This window comes from Pecten maximus, chromosome 6 (assembly GCF_902652985.1).
Source record: "Pecten maximus chromosome 6, xPecMax1.1, whole genome shotgun sequence".
Taxonomy (NCBI): Eukaryota; Metazoa; Mollusca; class Bivalvia; order Pectinida; family Pectinidae; genus Pecten; species Pecten maximus.
In genome coordinates, this window is record NC_047020.1 from 19403292 (window position 1) to 19425227 (window position 21936).

The 21936-nt window shown below is 33.0% G+C and overlaps 2 protein-coding genes and 1 long non-coding RNA gene across 3 annotated transcripts in view; 1 reads left to right on the forward strand and 2 right to left on the reverse strand.

The window, feature by feature from the left end:
• The first annotated feature begins 519 nt into the window (after nt 1–519).
• LOC117330006 lies at nt 520–1134 on the forward strand. The gene is made up of 2 exons (XR_004533298.1): nt 520–659; nt 999–1134. It is a non-coding gene; the product is annotated as an uncharacterized LOC117330006 (long non-coding RNA).
• A 2104-nt stretch (nt 1135–3238) lies between these two features.
• Nucleotides 3239–7902, reverse strand: LOC117329163. Its single transcript, XM_033886919.1, has 5 exons — nt 7844–7902; nt 7313–7536; nt 6253–6351; nt 4378–4497; nt 3239–4044 (listed from the first exon to the last, which is right to left on the reverse strand). The coding sequence occupies exons 1-5, from the start codon at nt 7859–7861 to the stop codon at nt 3828–3830; spliced, it is 678 nt and encodes a 225-aa protein (XP_033742810.1). The 5' UTR covers nt 7862–7902; the 3' UTR covers nt 3239–3827.
• A 5338-nt stretch (nt 7903–13240) lies between these two features.
• Nucleotides 13241–21936, reverse strand: part of LOC117329164 — a 43717-nt gene continuing 35021 nt past the window's right edge. Inside the window, exons 8-16 of the mRNA XM_033886920.1 lie at nt 20715–20841; nt 20124–20243; nt 19531–19735; nt 18317–18381; nt 17367–17474; nt 16771–16953; nt 15454–15551; nt 14692–14833; nt 13241–13725 (exon numbers count right to left, since the gene is read on the reverse strand). Of these exons, the coding sequence (XP_033742811.1) occupies nt 13439–13725; nt 14692–14833; nt 15454–15551; nt 16771–16953; nt 17367–17474; nt 18317–18381; nt 19531–19735; nt 20124–20243; nt 20715–20841 (1335 nt within the window). The 3' untranslated portion in view covers nt 13241–13438. The remainder of the gene's footprint in view (nt 13726–14691; nt 14834–15453; nt 15552–16770; nt 16954–17366; nt 17475–18316; nt 18382–19530; nt 19736–20123; nt 20244–20714; nt 20842–21936) is intronic.

The following is a 21936-nucleotide window of genomic DNA, read 5'->3' on the forward strand; positions in this document are numbered from 1 at the left end:
CAAGGACATTATATATTTTTAATTATATATATATATATATATTGTATATTGGTTTAACTGTGCACTAGCTGCCTGTGTTTTGTATCCCATCTTTTGTTGCTACATATTAACATAGTAATAGATACATAATGGGTACGAGTGATGTATCGGATATATCACACGAGTGCGTAGCACGAGTGTGATATATGCGATACGTCACGAGTACCCATTTTGTATCTGTTTTATCCAATGACAGCCGAGGTTTTGTCACCCACGTGCCTAGGGGTGGAGCTATACAATTGATAAAAACCTGTCACTGTGATATGTTTCCCGCCAATTTCTGACACGTTTCATTCTGTCACAGTAGCCTATTCATTTCTAGTGAGACTGTCAACCATGGCGGATCAGGTACTGATCACTGATGTCGATGTGTTCACTGACCTCGACGATATAACATTATCACAGGCCGTAGATAAGTATGAGTATGAACTTGAAGATAGTGACAGACACGGTAGCTACTGACATTGGAATAGTTGATACCAAGGAATTAGCTCAGCCAATTGTAAACAAACTGAATGGTAATGTGAAAAACATGTGAAAGACTGCAGGATTCGAGGGAAATTACACAAACGGTAACTGCTCCGGAAAGAGGACCTGCGCTACTTCCCTTTACCAAGCAGGTAAGTCTAAAATCATATTGGTTGAACAAATTGTGAAATGAAATATTTTTCGTAAATTTCGACGTTCACGATGTCACGAATCTTTCAAAGTCCATGAAATTGTTTAGATACATGGATGAATCGGTTAATCGGTATTTTTATCCACTCGTCCTGTTATTATTTTCATCACTATTTTGTTTATGATAAGATTTTTGTGCAACGAAAATGTACGATTATATTTGGCGTAATCTGAATAACCATTTTTTTTAAATGACTGAAATTTTATATGTAATCATGAATGCATTTTTTTACTGATCTGTTAAAATATACTGAACAGGGTTTTATATTCTGTTTCGTCAGGTTTTGATGAGCAACTCAATATGGACAGGACGGAACATCGCAGCACGGCTGTACGTTCATACAAGGTGAAGAAAGAAGACAACAAAGAACATTTCTAAACGGCACTCGTATTTCATTAAATTTTGTTTAAAATGTATTTCCTGTCTTTGTTCATTTGTCACGCCCACATTTGAAATTGGCCCCGCCTCAAGACTGAGGCATGGACCAATCAGAAATGCCATGTGATATTTCAGATATCACATATGTGATATTTGAAATATCACATAGTATGCAATATATCGCCAACAAAAGATCAAAGAAAAACCGAGGCGTCATTGGATAAAGTAATATACTTTATATTAGTATGATATACATCATAATTGAATTCATTAAAAACTTATGCACTTGCAGTGTCACAGTTTTGTATCAATGTCATTGATGAAATGACATTTAACAACATTCCAATTCCTTGTTGTTTTTCCCATGATGTGCAACAAAACATGCTTCAGTCTCTGAACAGATTACCTAGCTATCATAAATATTTATATCGAAACATTTTATACACAAATAGGACTGTCGGCTTCGTATATCACCCGTTTGATGACATGTTAGGTCATTATTTCCACCTATAGATACATCATTATCTAAGTATGGTTATCGGCATCTCAGCACATGTGAACATTGCATGTCCCTGTTATTTTTACCCGTTTTCTTGATCTATTTTTCGTGTCCTGTCAATGACCATGTCTATTTGTATGACCGTATAGAATGCACCCGTTTGTATCATGTCCACAGCTATCTATCATTGTCAACCTCAGGTAGTCTAGTGTATTCTGTATGTATACACCAATGGATCATTGCCTTTTGCTGAAATATTTAGGTTGTGGTAGAATACATTGCTTCTTGGCATGTTTGAGTGATTTAGGTGACAGAAATCGCCTTTACTGATCATTTTGTTTACAACAATACGTCAAACCAGTGGTTGGATATCCGGTCGGGAACTTCAACGTTACTATCATCTACAAAAAACAACAAACGCATTGTGTTTGTTTTCTCTTACGGGTTGGAAGCGTCTTTTCTACAATATTAACTTTTGGTGTCATATGATGATATTAGAGAAAAATTCGTTTTCTTTGCCATTTTATAATAAATGTACATGTAATGAAAATCTTACTAGCAAGAAAATATCACCATTGGATGTGCCTGACTTTTGCACAGAAGTTATTATCTTTAATTGTTCGCTTTATAAATACAAAGATTGCAACACCATCTGAGAACATCGACACGCCAACCGATTATTTAACCAGTAAGACCACGATGCCGATCATACATCATCCCAATACTCTTCATCAACCCGCGTCTATCGAACAATATGTTATAACTTGTCACGAACACCGTAACAAATGGGTCATAGAAATTCTTGCATAAAGCTGTGCTCTTGCCAGTTTTGTCTTTCAAGGTTAGATGGTGATCTTGCCAATTTTGCCTTTCAATTTAAATGGGTGTTCTTGCCGGTTATTCCTTTCAGGTAAAGTAGGTGTTCTTGCTAGTTATGCCACTCAAGTTATGTGGGGGTTCTTACCAATTTTGCCTTTCAAGTTAAGTTGGAGTTCTTGCTAGTTATGCCACTCAAGTTATGTGGGGGTTCTTACCAATTTTGCCTTTCAAGTTAAGACGGCGTTCTTGCTAGTTACGCCTTTCAAGTTAGTGGGGGTTCTTGCTAGTTATTCCTATCAAGTAAAGTGGGGGTTCTTGCCAGTTATGTCCTTCAAGTTAAGCGGCCGATGAAGATGATGAATTGTTCTTGATTTCAAGCTCATATAGAATATGCTATTCTGTCTTGGTGGCCGATAATATTTGACATATTTAAAGATAACACATGAATAAGATATATCTAGTTGAAAATGAAGGAATTTGTAGAATCTATCCTGTCTATTCTGATAAGCTCTTAAATAGAAATAATCATGCATCAAAAAAAATATTGGCTAAAACTAAAAGATAATACAAGCATTATAACAAAATCGTAATACTAACTTAAAATCGATAAAACGAGTCGAAATACTGTCAATATAATGAAATTATGATATCGACCTTAACGCTTCCTCATGGTAACAAATTCCGTCTCTACAAACTAGAAAGGGACATATCCTGTTATTATAGGTTTGCCAATAGTCATTTTGAAGATCCTGACAATTGTAATAATTCGTTTTTCATCTTTGGTGTAATACACTTTAATCACAAATGAAATCAAACTAAAGACAACTCGTTTAAATATGGTTTTTATTAGCAACAGAATGTATAATGTCTAGATAATGTTTGCCCAGCTTTAAAACATCAATGTGTGGATTCAAGATCGGTATTCATCGCCTTTTGTCGTTTCCCAAGTTCAATGCCCAGTCAATACTCTACATAGCAAGGTCGATCTTTATTTTATTGTTCTCCCCATTGATGGCCATTACAGGGTGCCATATTTGTCGACCATCCTTGTGCATTATCCTAGCGGTGCATGGTTTGTGATGTAAATCACGATATCTTTTTGTTTGTTCTAACAAAAAATGGTAAGATTACTTTATATATACTTGTATTTTTTACCAAGAAAAAAAAGCCTATAACAAATTTCCGAGGCCATATATGACATCAAATATGCCGAGTGTCGAGCTTTTAACGAGCTTTGTTAAGATACATCGTCTAGCATTCGTTTATTATGAATTAAACCATCTGTCACAAATATACCAAAAACGTCGTTAAACAAGTGATACACAAGTAAGTACCGTGTGCGTTACATTTAATACAGATGATGTTTTAGTCCGACCTTGCCAATGTATGTAATGTTCAAAGGTGTCTTTAATTCTAATAAGTGTTTGACGTGCAAATGTCATTTTTACACTCACAACAGGATGGCAGGTATGTGTATTTTATCATGAAATAGCCGCCATAGGGGTTTCCGTAAAGATATGCACAGTACACAATAAACTTTTGTATAGTATGACCACCCAGTTTGCAACGGCTAGTTGGGGGCAACAGACTGTTGGGTTCAGTTTTGTTAAATTCTCTACAGCAGTAATCACTGAAATAAGATATGATAAACATAATTGTACAAAAAAGTTTATATGGAATATATTGCAAAATGCAGATATGTCAATTAGTTGAAAACGTACATATCGCATCGGTAATTTGATTTTCAAGCGAACGCATTTCACTAAAATATGAAAGCACTAATTACAGTTTCTATGCGATATATATACTTATTATGATAGTAATTTAAATGCGTATTCCGACGCTTATCTGCAAAATTTGTTTAGCATTAACAATTTTTAAGCTATATTAAAAATGTAGTGGGTACTTCAAATAAATTGGCTATACGAAAGCACAACCACATAAATAAGATGTCATTGCTTACTTTACGCATTCTGCGCACCGAACATCTTGTCTTCCTGCCCATACTATCCAGCAGATCTCGCCATAATCTTCCCAGTATCCTAGCAACAGTTTGGATTCTGTCTTACAATCCCGGGAAGTTCTGTGAAGAAGATGTATATTTGTGAATGTACACGAGCTGGTAAAATACAAATTTGATACTACAATAATAAAGTAATATGCCTGAACGTTATTTTCAAGATACTTTCCATAAATTCTTCAACAATATCATTGTTATGCGTGTAAAAATCTATGTATTCATTTAAGAAATAATTGTTATTTTTTGTTGTTCACTGGTGTATGAACGGCATTTTTTGACAGATATTTTAAATGACGCGCTAATTTTGTTAGTACCTTCATATAGAGAACACACAGTGGAAATGTAAATATAAAGCCATGTTTGGTGTTGTATTCTTATATGTTAATTGAGAGAAAGCGCAATTTTGTTTAATAGATGATCTCAAAACTGCTGTTTGGAAGTAGATAGCTAACGACTGAAATAATATAAAAACCCATTATATAACCATTTATGTGTGTATGGCTTAATCTTATCAAATGTGTGTATGTTTGTTATGTATGTAACAGTTGAGTATGAATAGGCGTTATATAAGGACCGGTGAAGCAGTCCATGTACAATTTGCACGAGGCTTATTTCTCTTTATCAATCCACGGAAGCAACAAAATTAACCATCAATCCTTATATTTACGCTTATCAATTCAAAATACCCACCTTCAGATTGCCACTGCATGAAGTAAGTGCGTGACTGTGTTCTATTTGTCACACACGTGAGAACAGATGGATAAGCAGTCAGTTATCTACTCTCGTCGCCTAGGCAGCACAAATATAGTCCTAAATATGTTTTGATGATTACGATGTTGATATTCATAATTCACAGATGTCATATGTTCGGGAAAAAATGAAACAATGTGGAATTTAATTGCAGATTAGTGTAGGATTTATGTGATTCTCATAAAGGTAACAATATAGAAACATTGATTAGGAAATTGGCGGTATTCGACGGCTCGAAACTTAGTGTCCTCCATTGCCATAGTTTATGAGTCGAAGGGACGCCTTACGGTATAGTTATGGGTCCATGTGTTACATATGTCATATTGCTGTTACCAGTCTGTTTTGTGCTTTTTAAAAAGTTTTAAAATTGAGACTTTGTTTTCTGTGACAACTCAAATGATATCCAGTATATTCGAGACAATTTCTGTATAATGCGAAACCACACCTGAATGTAAAACGCAATTTGATTGGATGCCCTGGGATTCCAGGATGCGTCGGTTTAAATACGACTCTATCTGCTAAGGGCTCGGTGAGTGTAACGTAATCAGAAGCATTGGCTAGCGAAGATGGTGTTCTGTTAGATCATGTGTTACATTAAAGTGGAATACATATTAGCTCATAATTCACAAAAATGAAAGTTCATTCAAGCGGTACAAAACTAGATCGCAAATGCAAACAGTGAATGCATTCACACGCCCGCTTTCAGGAAAGAACCACGCGATCCAACATATTCATCGGGATATGAATTGATCGGAGTTCCGCCATTTGTAAATTTGTTTTGATGTATGACCTCCTGTAACACACATATGTGTCAGAATGAAGAATAAACAAGTATTAACTAGATTAATTGAGGCGAGTCGAAGTTAACAACATAGATATTAATTTCAACTGTTGAATATAATTCTGCATCTGTGGTACTTCATTTTTTTCCTTTTTCTTATTTTATTTGCTTATCAATATATGTGGAAATTATTACAGAAGAATATTAATATTTTAACGCAGTTAAATAGTTAATTAATTGAATATGATTTTCAAACCATACAGGTTCTATTACAATGAGATACCTACGAGACTGGTTCTGGAATTTTCTCTGGGATTGGAATTTGTGCCAGCTCACGCCACAGGAAATAGTATTGATCGGTGGAGAGTAAAAAATGAGCTGCATCTCTAAACAGGATATAAAATATAAAATTGTTAGCAAGTATTCAGAAAAGTAGGCATCAGAAAGTTTCAGTTTATTGCACGGAATACAGATAAATTGCTAGACCTAATATTATCACACAGAATACAAATATATTACTATACCTCGTAAGGTTATCACATAAAATATAGATAAATTACTTTACCTCGTCAGGCTATCACATAAAATATAGATAAATTACTATACCTCGTCAAGATATCACATAAAATATAGATACATCACTATACCTCGTAAGGTTAGCACGTGGAATACAGATACATTACTATACCTCGTTAGGTTATCACGTGGGATACAGATACATTACTATACCTCGTTAGGTTATCACGTGGGATACAGATAAGTTATCATATTTCCTCGGGTTATCACATATAATACAGATAAATTACTCTACTTCGTAAGGTTATCACATATAATACAGATAAATTACTCTACTTCGTAAGGTTATCACATATAATATAGATAAATTACTCTACTTCGTAAGGTTATCACATATAATACAGATAAACTACTCTACTTCGTAAGGTTATCACATATAATACAGATAAACTACTCTACTTCGTAAGGTTATCACATATAATACAGATAAACTACTCTACTTCGTAAGGTTATCACATATAATACAGATAAACTACTCTACTTCGCAAGGTTATCACATATAATACTGATAAATTACTCTACTTCGTAAGGTTATCACATATAATACTGATAAATTACTCTACTTCGTTAGGTTATCACGTAGAATATAGATAAATTACTATTTCTCGCCAGATTATTAAAATCAAAGATCAAAACTCAAAACAGAATACATATTACTGTTTGCATGTGGTATTGTTAACTGATATAGAAGTCAATTTTCAAACGTCTGAATGCCTATTGAAAAAAAAAGTTTCAACTTTAGAACGAAATGTAATGTAATTTCAACCTTACATAAACCAAAGGAAGGCAGAGGATCTGGGTATTCTTGTGAAAAAATCGGAACAGGTCATCGGGCGTATATCGACATGTAAGTGTTCACACTCCTGTTGTGACGGGGGTAACCAGTCATTGCCGTCACCATTTCCTGGGGTATTAGGTCCGAAGAAGATGTCGTGTTCATCTATGTCGCGTGCTGCCAGGACACCATCACAGAACGCCAGAATTCCCAGCAGGGCCTTCATAGCCAATGTAAAGACATGAACAGCATATCAACAAACGCACGCCGGTAAAAGTGATCCAAAAGCCGATGATGACCAGTATATCAACTTGATAGGGTATTTTCCCCTTTCTTTTCAATTGGTCAAACAATTTGTAACCTATATTGCTGAATCTACACAAAAGTTATCAATATTACTTAACTTTAACACAATTTCGATTATATTCATAAAAAAAATATTAGGTACAATTACTCATGAACGAATAGAAATTCATGTTTTTTTATTACATGGTTTTCAATTAAAGAAGTAGAAATGTAACACATACCAGAGGAAGAAAATCCATCGTTCAGCGACTGTATGGACTCGCCTACTAAGGATTCAATTCAGTACGAGTCGTATTTAAAGTATTGCCCGGGATCGACAGAGCTGTCTTCAGGGAATGATAATTTTGTAACCATCGGCATTTTTCCTTTATTGAATGTACACATAACATGCATGCTATCTAAAAATCTTTCTTACACATTATCTAACAAAAAACTGCATCCTTTCCATTTGAAAATTGCAAACAAAGGTAATATCATTTACATATTTTCACAAGCAATATTTAGCGTCAATATACAAAGTATTTTACATGTATCAGCGTTGTACATGTACCATAAATTGAGATATGTTTTAGAAGCCATTTAAAAAAGAAAAGTCATCAACGTTAAATAATATAAACACACATGCTGTTGAAATCCAATAAAGATAGATGTCTTACTGGAAAACGTCAACTCTATTAGGTAATATTTCTCAGTAGCATTTTAACACTGTGAAATAAAATGACACAAGAACATTACAACCGTCGAAAAAACGGATTTTCTGAAACTTTTCCTTTTTGAATCCTCTGTAGGGATGTTTCTAGAATATTGGCTCTGTTCGGGGGGAAACAGCCGGTGAATAATGATTTATAGGCATTGAGTAAATAGAAAAACAACAAAACAACGATTTACAACTCGAATGAAATAATAAACTTTATGTCAGAATTGGTGAAGCATAGTTGCTTTTCTTTCTATATTTTTAGAGTGCTATATCGAGATGTAATGTAATCGTAACGAAATTAACATATTTAAAACAAATTACTGAATTTCTTACTATATCCATTTACATTGATATGAGCAGAATATTCTTCTGGAAACCTGTTCATCTCGGCATATATAATTTTTTCATCTCGAGATATGAGGTGAACCTTCTTCTAAAAACCTATTTATCTTAGTATATGAGCTCACTCTTCTTCTAAAAATCCATTATTTTGGCGTACTCAAATTTTATATAACTGCTAAAGTGTTTTACAAATCCTACAACGAATTTTTACATTTAGTACAAATTACACATTTCATAGCAAATTTTATTTCAGACTATATTTTGTTTCATTTTTTTCAAAGATTACCCTGTACGGATTAAGTTTCTGGTTTGCACGAATTCATAGATGCATGGAAAGTAAAACTGAACCAATCAGAAAGGTTTAAAATGTCTCGTGTATTTCTATTTGATTATGTTATATCTATACATATATACGTTCTTCGCTCTAGCCAGTATGTCATGGTGCAGTATTCAATAACATCCACTTTAAAGCTTCCAGTTTGTGATTTATGTATGGAGGCACTTGCTTGTGAACAGGTTTCTTAATTTGAGCCAGAAAAAGGCATGTTCTATGTTTACTATATCAAGAACTTATAGTCTTGATGTCCTTATTTTACCAACCTTTGTAACCCTTGCGGGTGGTCGGGTGGCACTCTTATGTCATGAGTTTGTGAAACGCCAGCTTAATGTGTCATTGAGGAAATCCAGTCTCACAGGTCTCTCAAGATCTTGACTGTTAACCAGCCGATAGTTAAAACAAACACATAACCGAACATACAGGTATCCCCCTATTAATTACTACCAAATTAATTACAATTATAACAAACGAAAATCAATTCATTACTATATCAGTTTATACAATCACTTTTGACATTGACCAGCATATATACTGCACACCATGTCAAACTCGCATGGATGTCATTCATTCAATAATATCTGCTACACAACAAATGAAACACAATATAAAGAAAAATTATAACAAAATTCAACATTTAAAACGGTTTGCATACAATACAAACATTTAACAAATGTTAACGTGTCTATATCAATTCAATTATCCTAGATATGATAAATTATATTCAAATATCATAAAGACACGTGAAAAGAAATTCTATGTTTAATCCATTTTCTAAATGCATGTTTATAATGATACATTATACATCATATTACAAACGAACGTCCTGTTATATCAATATGGATTTTATAATCAACTTTGTTAAAATAAAGCACATGCACGTTCAAAATTAGCACAATTGCTTCACTTGTGCATATCTCTTCGTTGATGAACATGGACACTTATATAACAATGTACATATGTAATAAATATAATTTGCATTCTATTTACAAACTCAAAATATTAAAAAATAGTTTCAGATTCAAACAAAAATCAAAATTATCTTTTAAAATAAATGCTACATCGAGCAACGTTCTTCTAGTTTTGTTTTTGTTATATGTATATATTTCTTTAGTGAAAACGAAATAATATCTGTATGTTTAAAACAACTAAGGAAGCATCATTAGAGCAGTTAGCGCAAATTACTGTACATCTTTCTGTGAATTACTAAATATACAATATTTTGACGCAAATTACTCAAACTGTTGTCCGTACAGAGACTGTCTATAATATTCCCAGTACGGATCTACATTTATAGGTCACCAGGTATCATGTTCTTTGCGAGAACATTTCTACTTATTCCTTTTGCGTTGAGCAATATCTTAGGCAGTTATCATGTTGATATTTCAACAAAAATGTTTTGTCTGAAATTTCCATAACCTTATTAGAAGAGTTTATAAACTACTGCACTCTAAAATTCTAAACAAACGCTCCGATCTCGGAGAGCTACATTGAACGGCATGTTTAGAAATTATTATATATTAATATAGGTCTTTGATTAAAGCAAATCGTGATAGACCAGCCAAATAAAGTATTACTTATGGTGAATTTCTGAATACCCGCACTGGCAGAATGCCTACCAAAAATGCCAAAATTATCAAACCATTATCTCTTAAACTTCAATTTTTCGCATACAAATGTGTATTGTCATTATCCCAAAGTTGAAAGGATAAAGATGTTTGAAATTTATGAATAGACAATTATTATTTCAAGTGGAACAGTGATTGTCCATGAGCATAAAACCAAAGTACCCTTTGTAGCTGAATATTGACACAACATAGAAATTACAATTAGCTTTATCCTTTAAAAAACAAAACGGTTATAAATGAATAGGAATTCAAGGAAAATAAAGTATCTAAATCATTTTAATCCAACACAATATTAGAATACCTGCAATGTTGCAGTGAAATCAACTTGTACAGTGCAGTTTATCTCACTGACATGGAATAAGTATTTACAAGATATATGTCTAAGGTAACATAGTCATGTACCATGATGATATATAGTGATAGTGAAGAGATTTCCCGTCATTATATTCGTGTCCTTGACTCACATTCTAATACTATCCAATTCTCACTATCCTTATATCTCGGTCTCTCTCATTCTTGCGTTTCACTCTTACATAATGTTCTTATGATACTTTTAACTGTACACGTAATGAACCGACTCACTGTTTCACATAAAATATGCCTATAACCAAACAACAGCGTACGAATAGTGTAACATACTAAATACAATAACAGATACATTGTACGTACACCTTTACAAAATTGATCTACTAAGGACGCTTATATTGTTTAACAATTAAGGCAGATCACATTTCTGGGTATGAAATTGACTTATCACTATTCGACAACAACGTATACGTAGAACATGACATTCGTTCATATTCTCAAATCTGTTATTAACATTTTGTTTTCAACTCCACGGGTACGAAAATTAAACGTATAGACTCAAACAGGTATTACATTAATATAACATCACAAGTTCACACGAAAATAAGAATGGTATACTTATAAATAGTTCTGTGATATTTGTTAACATAACGACTTGAAACATGCACAATGATCGAACAACATCCGTAACAATGGAAGACATACAAATTTAACTTTATGATATATGTTATTCAACACTCATGTTTCGTGAGTTTTTAATATATAATTCACTTTTCAACACGAACTATTTTCGCGATAACTCACGGAAGGGTGTGGTTGCGAACATAAAGATATATATCGCGAGCAGACCCTTTTCAACACAAAACATGCATCAGACATTCCCTCGGCGAATGAAAAAAAAGATGTTGCATTATTGAATGTCATTATTATTAAAGGACCAATACTTTGACATGACCATTCGGTGTGATTCATATAATTATACTAACTGGCTGTATTCGAACATATAAACTCAGTGTCGTGTATTAAGGACAAAACTACAATATCATCTTTCTGTAATCTTCAAATCACCATCTTTGGTAGGATTTAAATATGAATTGATGCATTAGAATGTTCCATTCTTACCATAACCCCGAGTGCTTTTTAAGAAAAGATTTTTGATAATAGTGTTTGGAATGCGAAAATATTATTACTATATTGTTTACAAATTAGATCCTTTATTTGGAATATTCCTCAACGCAAAGACATACACTCTATCATACAGCATTCAAATATTCTCCTTCATCTTGTTGTGATGATATTGAACCATACCAGTATCAAAATTACCATATTTATACCTATTCACGTAAACGTTATCAACTAACAGATTCAACGGCTTTTCCTTTTACCTACAGTTAGGCGTTGTGTTGTTATAGTATCAAATTATTTTTAGATAGATATATAAAATAATATATACTATTAATCGAAACGAAAATCAAGTTCTGCTCCCATCCTATTCCCTTACTACAATCAAAGGTGCTTTCTGCTGTTTTTGTCCCATTCGATTTTTGACAAATTTTCCCTCAGCAAGAAACCTGCAAGATCATTTAATTAATCTCACTTTTATTACTGACGATGAACCTTCCGGATTATCATGATATCCACGTGAAAAAAATATATTAACACTAACAATATCTACCTTCAGATTAACTAAAGTTGTCGTTATTATACGATTTTCATATTTTTGTGTTTCAAAATAATGAATTATCCTAACGCATGCATGTACAAATCATAGCATCAGTTGAGTATCACGTGTCATAATCAAACATGGCACTCCGTCGACAAATTGTCGGCATACAGGTAGCAGAAAACAATACGATTTGTGAATTGTTTCCATCGCGATCCCTATTTATTCTCACTACATTCGGTATAATCAACTTCGTATTGGTCCATATAAACATCATCCTTCCGTATTCGGGAAATATCATTAGCAATATTGAATCCATCATTTTCAACGTCGATCTTTTTATTTATGTCTATATCAGCTACACATGATCTTACATTGTAAAAAGCATTTCCCTTATTATTCTGACTCCGACATTATATCATTTCGGCAGCATGTGAAGTTTGGTTTCCTAAATCATGACATTTCCATAGTTTTTATTGTCAATTTATGTTATTTTTACTGTTTTTATCAGTGACATTCCCGTGCAGATAATTAAGCGTTTTTAAAGTTACAATAAGGTATATTGAAAACAAGACAGAGTAAATTATGAACCATTTAATATCTAAAAGAAATCCCCCAATCCCCCAATCCCCTTCTACCCCACCGCCCTTGATTAAAACTTTCAAAAAATTACAAAAAAAAACAAACGAAAAATCCCAGTTATTTGTTTGGTTAAAACAAAAGATGCACCGAAATCGTAGATAAAGAAACAGATCGGTTGGAAAATCTGAGAACTTTATATTGCGTTTGAGAGTATGCATGTTTGAAAGCACATGCAATCAACAAAAATATATTTCACAAGATATGTCATAAGCTCATTATAAAGATTATTCCACATGTTACAACTTCCATAAACATAACAGAGAAAGTCAAATGAACTGATACTGCTCCACTGAGCGAACTCGTTTTTTTGTTTTCTAGTCCCGCTACTGAAATGATCGTCTCGTCTATATTATCCTCCTGGTGTATACTGTATACTTCACGTTTTCCGTCATCCACAGTTGTAGCCTCCAAGTCAGACGCGTTTTGGCCCTCCCGTTCACGGTTAATTTGTGCTTCCCTTTCTGTTGGTATACATCTACGCGACATGTGATCTGAAGCAATTCAAGCAAATCTATTATTATTCATTGATATAATTTAATATTCCAAGATTTTCTTTATGGTTACATCCGCTTATTGAACATTTATCTAAACTGACACATTTAAGAATCTTGACTATTTTTTTTTTATTTCATGAGAATATAACACACACACACACACACAATAAAAAACGGAGCGGTGTATGATGAGAGTACACTCCGGTTTTTTGTAGAACTCCATAACATAAAAAATATATTCAAGTTAATCTTATAATTTAATTTATACCCTGCAAAAATCACTTTATTGATGGACTCCTTTCTTTTACTTTTATAAAGCGTTACACTGTTCCATCTAAATCCGAAATCCATCTTAATTCCAATCAAAAGCACAGATATAAACAGCGAAGTCATTTTTTTACATTATGGACTAATACATTTCTAAACCGATGAAAATGTTTGTTTCAAACAAAATTAGATTGTATTATAATTTTTTTTATAAATGATACTATGATTAAGTTTGCTGTATTATTCTTGGCAACCTTGCAATGTATAGTAAACTACAGTTTTAAATAAGAACATAGGAATTATTTGAAAAAGTGAGAAAGTATTCCATCACTAGAGATATCATAATGTGTCGTTAAGTATTGGTATGCCTAGTAGTTATGACCACACCCTAATTGTTGTATTGAGAATGTAACGTAACCCGGAATTTACCTATGGTACCTGAACACCTAAATTTTGTTTTCATTTTTTCTTTTGTTTTTAAGTGCCTCTATCAACTATATATATTGTCCATATTGTGCCCATGTCATATCGACTTTAGTTGGGCTTATAGTTCTGTTATTATTTCGGTGTTATTTGTTGTTATTGAACGGAAATTAAACAGTGAACTTTAGACCTATGCATTTTGTATATCGAGGAGGTTTCAACTGAATGCATTGAACTGGTAGTTTAATATTTTGCTTCTGTGTAAATACACACCATCGATAAGTTGAATAGTGGCCTTAGGACGTCTATCTACATGTACGTATACATTGGAGAATGACGAACACTGGGGTGTCGGCATCTGGTACACAACCCGGAAGGGAGAAGTGAATCCTGGTCCTGCGTATTGCGATATTACCTGAAAACAAATGATTATATATATTTTACGGTAGGCATGTACTACTAATACAAAATATGATAATGAGCTTTGTCTCTATGGAAACACTACACTTTGACATCATACGTACATGACGTGAAGCTATCATCTCAGTTGTTATAAATGTGTCCACCTCAATCATCCGTAAAGGGAGCAGAGATTAGAAATGATATTAAACTCGTAATTAATTTTAAATGAAAATCACCAAATGCTCCATTGTAGCATTTAAAAATCACATAATTAGCTCAAATGTGCATGATTTTGTGTGATCCTCAATCATCTGTATTATCAGATTGTTATCTATGTATAAACGTATTTGACATACTTCCGAATATTATTAACATTTGTAGAATGTATACGAGACGCTTCGGTGAATACAAATGACCACTTAAGTTTATGTACACTGAGGTGTTAAGTGTACGTTATTGTAATCAAATCAACAAGGTTTTTTTCGGCGACATTCAAATCACAATGAAATGATGAAAATGTCGATTCGGCTACATTATTGTCTTTTGTATAATGAAGGAACATATTTACTAACATGAAGAATATATGTCAATTATGTCTATGGACGTCGTTAAATAAATGTTCTTTTATCTTACCCAACAATTGAACTCGTTACGTCCATCCATTGACCGTGTGATCAGCAGGTGGTCGAACAGCCCTACCTGGTCCTCAAGAAACAGAAGGCACTGGTACTCTATTTAACAAAGCAGATATTTATAATCAAATCTGTCTATAACGACTATATCTTTGTTAATTTGTTTTTATAATGTTTATGTAATGACAGGTTGAATTTGAATGATATTGATTGATGACTTAAAATGGAAAGCAAAATACATATTGTTAAAGGAACCCTTTTTCAAATGAGATTTGTGACATTTATACCAAGACGGTTATCAAATACATTTCGGCATCAGGGTCATCACTATGTCCAATCACTAACAGTTGTTTTCATGGACAAAATGTTCTCTACATACAGTATATTAATTTTGTATAGGAATCTAAATATAAAGGTAATATCTGTAAAACTGTAAAACTGAGCGAATCAGAAGGTTACATGCTGAACCTCATTGACTGGTGTTGTGTGACGGTTTATGTATATTATGAACTGTAGCAAAGAGGCGAAGTCGGAGGAACTTCGAGGGCCTAGTATTTGGACAGGATTGTACTGCAAAACTGAAAATTGTTAACCTAAAGTTATTTACTCCAACAGGTATTCGAACAGATGTACATTTTGTATAAGCTATTTGATATATAATTTTAACGATTGGCGCCTCCTGCGATGTACATCATTTAAGTTAAAGGGACATTTCTCAACTAAAGCTATGAAATCGTAAAATCAATGTACAATATATCGCTCCTAACCATAGGCCACATAGTAAGTGACGCAAAATGAACCACGGACACTGAAGTATTTTTTATTCAGTGACTCATATACTTATGGATGGAATATTTCATTTCCCGGTACATCTAGTTTGAAAATGTATGTAGGCTTAACAGATATTTTGTAAAGGCACCTCATTTTTGTTTTCGGTGATCAAGTCAGTCCATGTTTTGTTTTCGGTGATCATGTCAGTCTTTGAAGTTTTTTTTTTTTTTGTAAATGAAGCGACGCTTTTAGGCACATGCTAATATTTCCTCATTAACTTCCATGTGGTAGTTGGATGTATTCCAACATGCATTTAATTGTTATCTTATCGTTATGCATCTTAATAGGTTTTTGTTCTTGATAAGCATATCATTAGCTTTTTTTCTTGCAACGCTTTAACCTTATAAAAAGTACCTATTATTGAGTAAATGAGCTAGACAATTATTTGTTGTCAGCAAATGGATATTTTACACCATTTGAACCTACGTAAGTCAAGAAAAAAGGGCAAAGTTACTGGAAGACTGAATATTTAATGTGTACGACTTACGTTTTCGTTTTGAGGCTAATAAGGGTAAGCAATTATCTGCACTGATTTTTAGAACGCCACTCTGGGCACATCTCTGATCGTCCCAGTCAGATATGTTCCCGAAACATTCTTCGCCATTAAACGTTCCATTAAAAGGTATAGTGCTTTTAAGTCCACAAGATTGATCCCACAGGCGTTTGTTCACTGTGATGAAAGGGATATATATGTTATGGAAAGAGGATAAACATGACATGTCAATAGCGTTTTTCTGTATGACGTGGAAGAATAACATTATCGGTTTTAAAAACGTCTACTTCAAAGAAAACAATAAAAGTACCAATTGACATCGACTTAATTAATTCCAAGTTCATGTTACATTGTTCCCTTAAGCAATTTTGATCTTTATACTTTTCAAATGCATTTGAAATAAAATTGTTTTACAATAATATATAATAAAATGCATATGTTATTTTTAAATGGAGTAAGACTTTGTCATAAGAAATTTGATAATTTTTTGATACTGAAGTAATTAGATTAAAAATAAAAGACTACTTTGTACATGGAAAGACACTACTGAAAAAGGATTGTTTCTATCGTTGTGTAAAGTCATTACTTACGTATAAGGTTTTTCATGCCGGAACTTCTATATGTATCCATGAGCGGATAGGGGTCGTCATGAAACTGACACATCTCAGTGAATTCTTCATCATGTCGGAGACTATGGCCTGCATAGTTCAAATAATTTTAACCAATTTAGTTTGTAAAATCTAATTTGATATTTGATAATCATACAGTAACTGTCATGTATTCCTTTGAATACTTTTTGCATGCTACATTTAGCGTATTTGACGCCAAAAGTATTTAGTCAATTCAATGCAAGGCATCCGTTATTGTTCCAGATACTTTTTTTCCATTTTACGTAACGAAATGAGTCTGGTTATCAGCCTTACATATTAAAAAAATTGAATTTATGTTATCTCATTTATGCCCAAGTATAACAATACTGAACCTATCGTAAATCTTATGACGAGAAATTGGCGTTTAGAATTATTTTCCTGCCATCGGATTGACCTATCTAAAAACTATATGACATCTGCTGAATTCAATTTTCCTGTATTGTTTTCCATATAGGACATCGTCATCATATCAATTACTAAATACATGAACAATGTATATTGATATAATAAAACACGTGGAAAACGCATGGACGTTTTGGAATGATCAAATCGAAGCGGGTTTCCTTAAGACTGTATATTTCTAGTTGTACATCTGACAAATTGAGTGAAGTTTTTCTGTTATTACGTGATCACATTCATGTAAGACCACTTGCAAATACAATTTTTCATACTCTTCATTTTTAATGTATCTAAACAAGTGACGTAAAATATGTCGCACAAGACATGGAATAGCTTCTGATATATACCATGGTTGTGGTATATGAAGCTGTATTTGCCAAATGGTAACTGTGCCGTACTGACGAAAATGCATCGATATACTTTAAACGTTGGTTTGGAAAATAAATATATATAAGGATGAAATATTCTGTTTTAGTTTAATGACAACTTACTGATTCTATATTGCAGGATATTGTTGTTCCTTCTATTTAGTTCTATGCAGGTGTATCGCTTGGTACTGAAATTAGATCACATCAGGTATTACTCAATCATAGAATCTACGATATGATATTTATGTGAAAAAATATGCCAAGATTTCAGGGATTACGGCTCTCAAAGGTGATTACATGAATTAAGAATAAAAGAAATTATTTCAGTGTCTTTTCATAATCGCAATTAAGACGATTTTCCCGCCAACTCATTATTATCGGACCGATATTTATTGCCCACCTATTTTAAAAATACAAACGCGCATTATTCAAGGTAAAAGATGATTTTATTTTTTTTGTTCTCTGTATACAACGTTTTTGTGTGGAGATGCCATATATCCTATGTATTTAAGAAATGAATGACATTTTGAGCATTTTAATGAAAGCCAATATCATGCTAAAGCACAATTACGGTATGTCTCTAATAGTTGTAATGTTATATAATTAGTTTCCGATCGTTGGTACGCATGATGAGGATTGTTGAGATTTTTTTTTCATACCTTATGATTATGTATTTTAAATCCGAAAATGGCGCGAAAAAAATGACGTCACAATACGGCCATTGACGTTGCGTATTGACTTGTGAATAGGAATCCCTTAAAACTTCAGTTAAACTGTACATTCAATGTATAACATGTTTTAATTTTTAAATAAAATTCAAAAATTAATGATAAGCGTTGATTTCAGCAAAATTTTGTTTGCTAACTTTAGTAAGACTGATTCAGTTCGCAAACATCTTTTTTCATACCTTAATGAAACTAAGAAAATGACACCAATGCTTAAGTAAATATATGCAATTTGAAACATGCCAAAGATTTCAACAATTAGTATTTGCAACAATTTTGTTAACATTTCGAGGCTTGGCGATAAGTCAAACCTTCATGCATGTAAGTTCTTCTATATAAATAACTTTGCTTAATGCATTTCGTACTAAAAGGAGAAACTGAAGCATCTCGTCTTTTATATACAAATGTCAAATAGGAAGCCAAACTCGATAACAAAATTCAACTCTGTTAATATGGACACTTTTATAGGTTTCGGGCATTATGACTCACACAAATCTTTGCAAGAGCAATTATTTTCTAATACTTAACTAACATACATGATAGCTTTTTTGAAACTCGGTAAAATATTTCAATTTTCTTATTACGAAAAATGCTTTAAAAGTGAATGATTACCATCCATTGTCAAAAACCGAGATGAGTTTATATTTTCGTTCTTCATGCGTTCTTTCCTTGCAGTGAAAGGCACCAAAGTGGGAAAACGTCATCACGGAACTGTTGATGTGGATTTGTTCATGCCTTCCTCTGTCATACAATACCCATTCTCCGTGTAAAATCCCGTTAAACTGACATTGAAACTGCAATAACTCCGCTCTATTTTCTAAACATATAAAACATTGTTATTATTCAGTTGCTTTATGCTGGCGTATGTGTAAAATGGGAGACAACTCCCATTCATATAGTGTGCAACACCTCTACTGTGAAGCCTAATGTACCTGTTATGAAAAAAAAATGTAAACGAATTTACAAATGCTTTGCCCTAGATATATATTCATAAATTGCATTCTTGAAAGGCGTCATAAGTTCAGAATGTCATTCCACATAAAAAAAACTCTTTGGGAAAGTTAATGCATAACAACGGATCTATTTTTCGTAACGATGATTCCCTTTACACGGCAGATGTCATAGGCATCACTAAAATAAAAATTACCAATATTTGAAAATGACAAACATTTTAACGAGATGTGTCCACTACGTTAGATACTCACCACAAATATTGCAACTCTTTTTGCAGTGTTGGATGAATTTGTTGTTTGGCTTGTCACATACACCCCTTTCTCGAAATTTCGCACACATTTCTCTATTTTCGTCCTCACAAACGTTTGGGTCTGTTTTGATATATAAAATGTATAATATATATAAGCCAGATGCGTTAATTTGGTCTGCTTACTGTCAGCTTCCCGTTCCTTTTTATTTGCGACAAAAATCATAGGCGTACAACATGCCATATGTTATAAATCTCAGTTGGTCGCAATATATATATTGTGTGATATTAGCAAATAAGTATTACGTATATGTAGAGAAACAAATTCATATTAAGCTAAGAAAGTTTATGATTATTAATTACAGACTCATTTTTTTCAAAACATGCGGTCGATATTTACACAGTTCCTGTGTAGTAGCAATAAATAGACAGAAGCCAAAATCAGAATATGAAAATCCATTGTCACTGTATAAAGAAATCAGCTTAACAAACATGATTAAGTAATAAGATAGATTAAGAAAACCGATACCTTTACAGAGGATTAGAGATAATTGTTCGTTTATATGAAGTCATTGTGTTATTGTTAATGCCTCACCCGTCCTCTCTAAGTGAAGTTCATAATAGTCAAATCCAGTTGGGGGCTGACCATCGTCTTCCACGGGACAAATAACACTGAAGTACACAAGGGCCACAAACTCTCCGTCTTGCTTCTTTGGTATCCTCTGAAACAAGATAAAAATAGCATCTAAAGGTTATGACAGCTTATCTGTTGCATTATCCTGAATACTAAGGGGACATCAAAACAGCAAATCCAGTCAAAACAGTGATATTTTAAAAGGCTATAAATCCTTTCTAGGTTGCAATTTTACAGCAGTAACTTGATAAACGTTTGATATGTATAATGTCAAACTGTGGGCCTTGCTGTTGACATTTAATTTGTTAGAGTTGTTTGTAAACTTCAGGTACATAATTAGCTCATTTGTATTGCTTTTATTAGGCAAAATAGTCATGTCGTTTTGCTCTCAAGAGTCAAAGGCACAAAACAGGAGCATTTATTTGACTTTATATGTCTTTATAATATGTATAAACACTAATTTTATTTTGATCTTGAAATGCAAATGGCGGTTGTGAATAATATCACACAATTATGGAATATAAGGTTGTATTTCAAACGTCAAAGATGCTCTGATTAGATAATATGAAGAACTTTAGACATGGCAGAAAGACAAAATATTCATCCTTTAAGGTTTGGAGTAAAATATGTATGTTTCTAAAAAAGGCCCCAAACTCACCAGTTTAACAACTCTCTTAAAAAAAGTCATTCTTACTACAATCAGATGGCCTACACGTATGATAAAGGAGCATGTTTATTGACTGAATGCCCCCCTTTATGCAATATTTGTGTAATATCATTCAAAGCCGCCATTTGTATTTCAAGGTAAATTAAAATAAGTGTTTTTACCTACATAAAGTCATATTCGGTCAAACAAATGCTCCTACCCATGTGCTATGGACATCTGTTAGCATGACAGATAGGCTAAAAACAAATATTTTGGTATATAACATGACTATTTTTGTGCAAATGTTAAGATATTTATTCGTGTTTAAAATTCAACATTATTCTGCAATATAAATGACACTTAATGATAACGACATCGGGTAGCAGTCTTCCGGCAATAATTCATCTTTTCAGTGTTATGAAATATATATACGGTGTATATTGAAAGCCGAATATAAATATGGTCACAAGTCCTAAATCCGTGTTTGCGCCACAAGAAGGTGAAACATTGTCTTAAATAGTACCAGCTTACATAGAA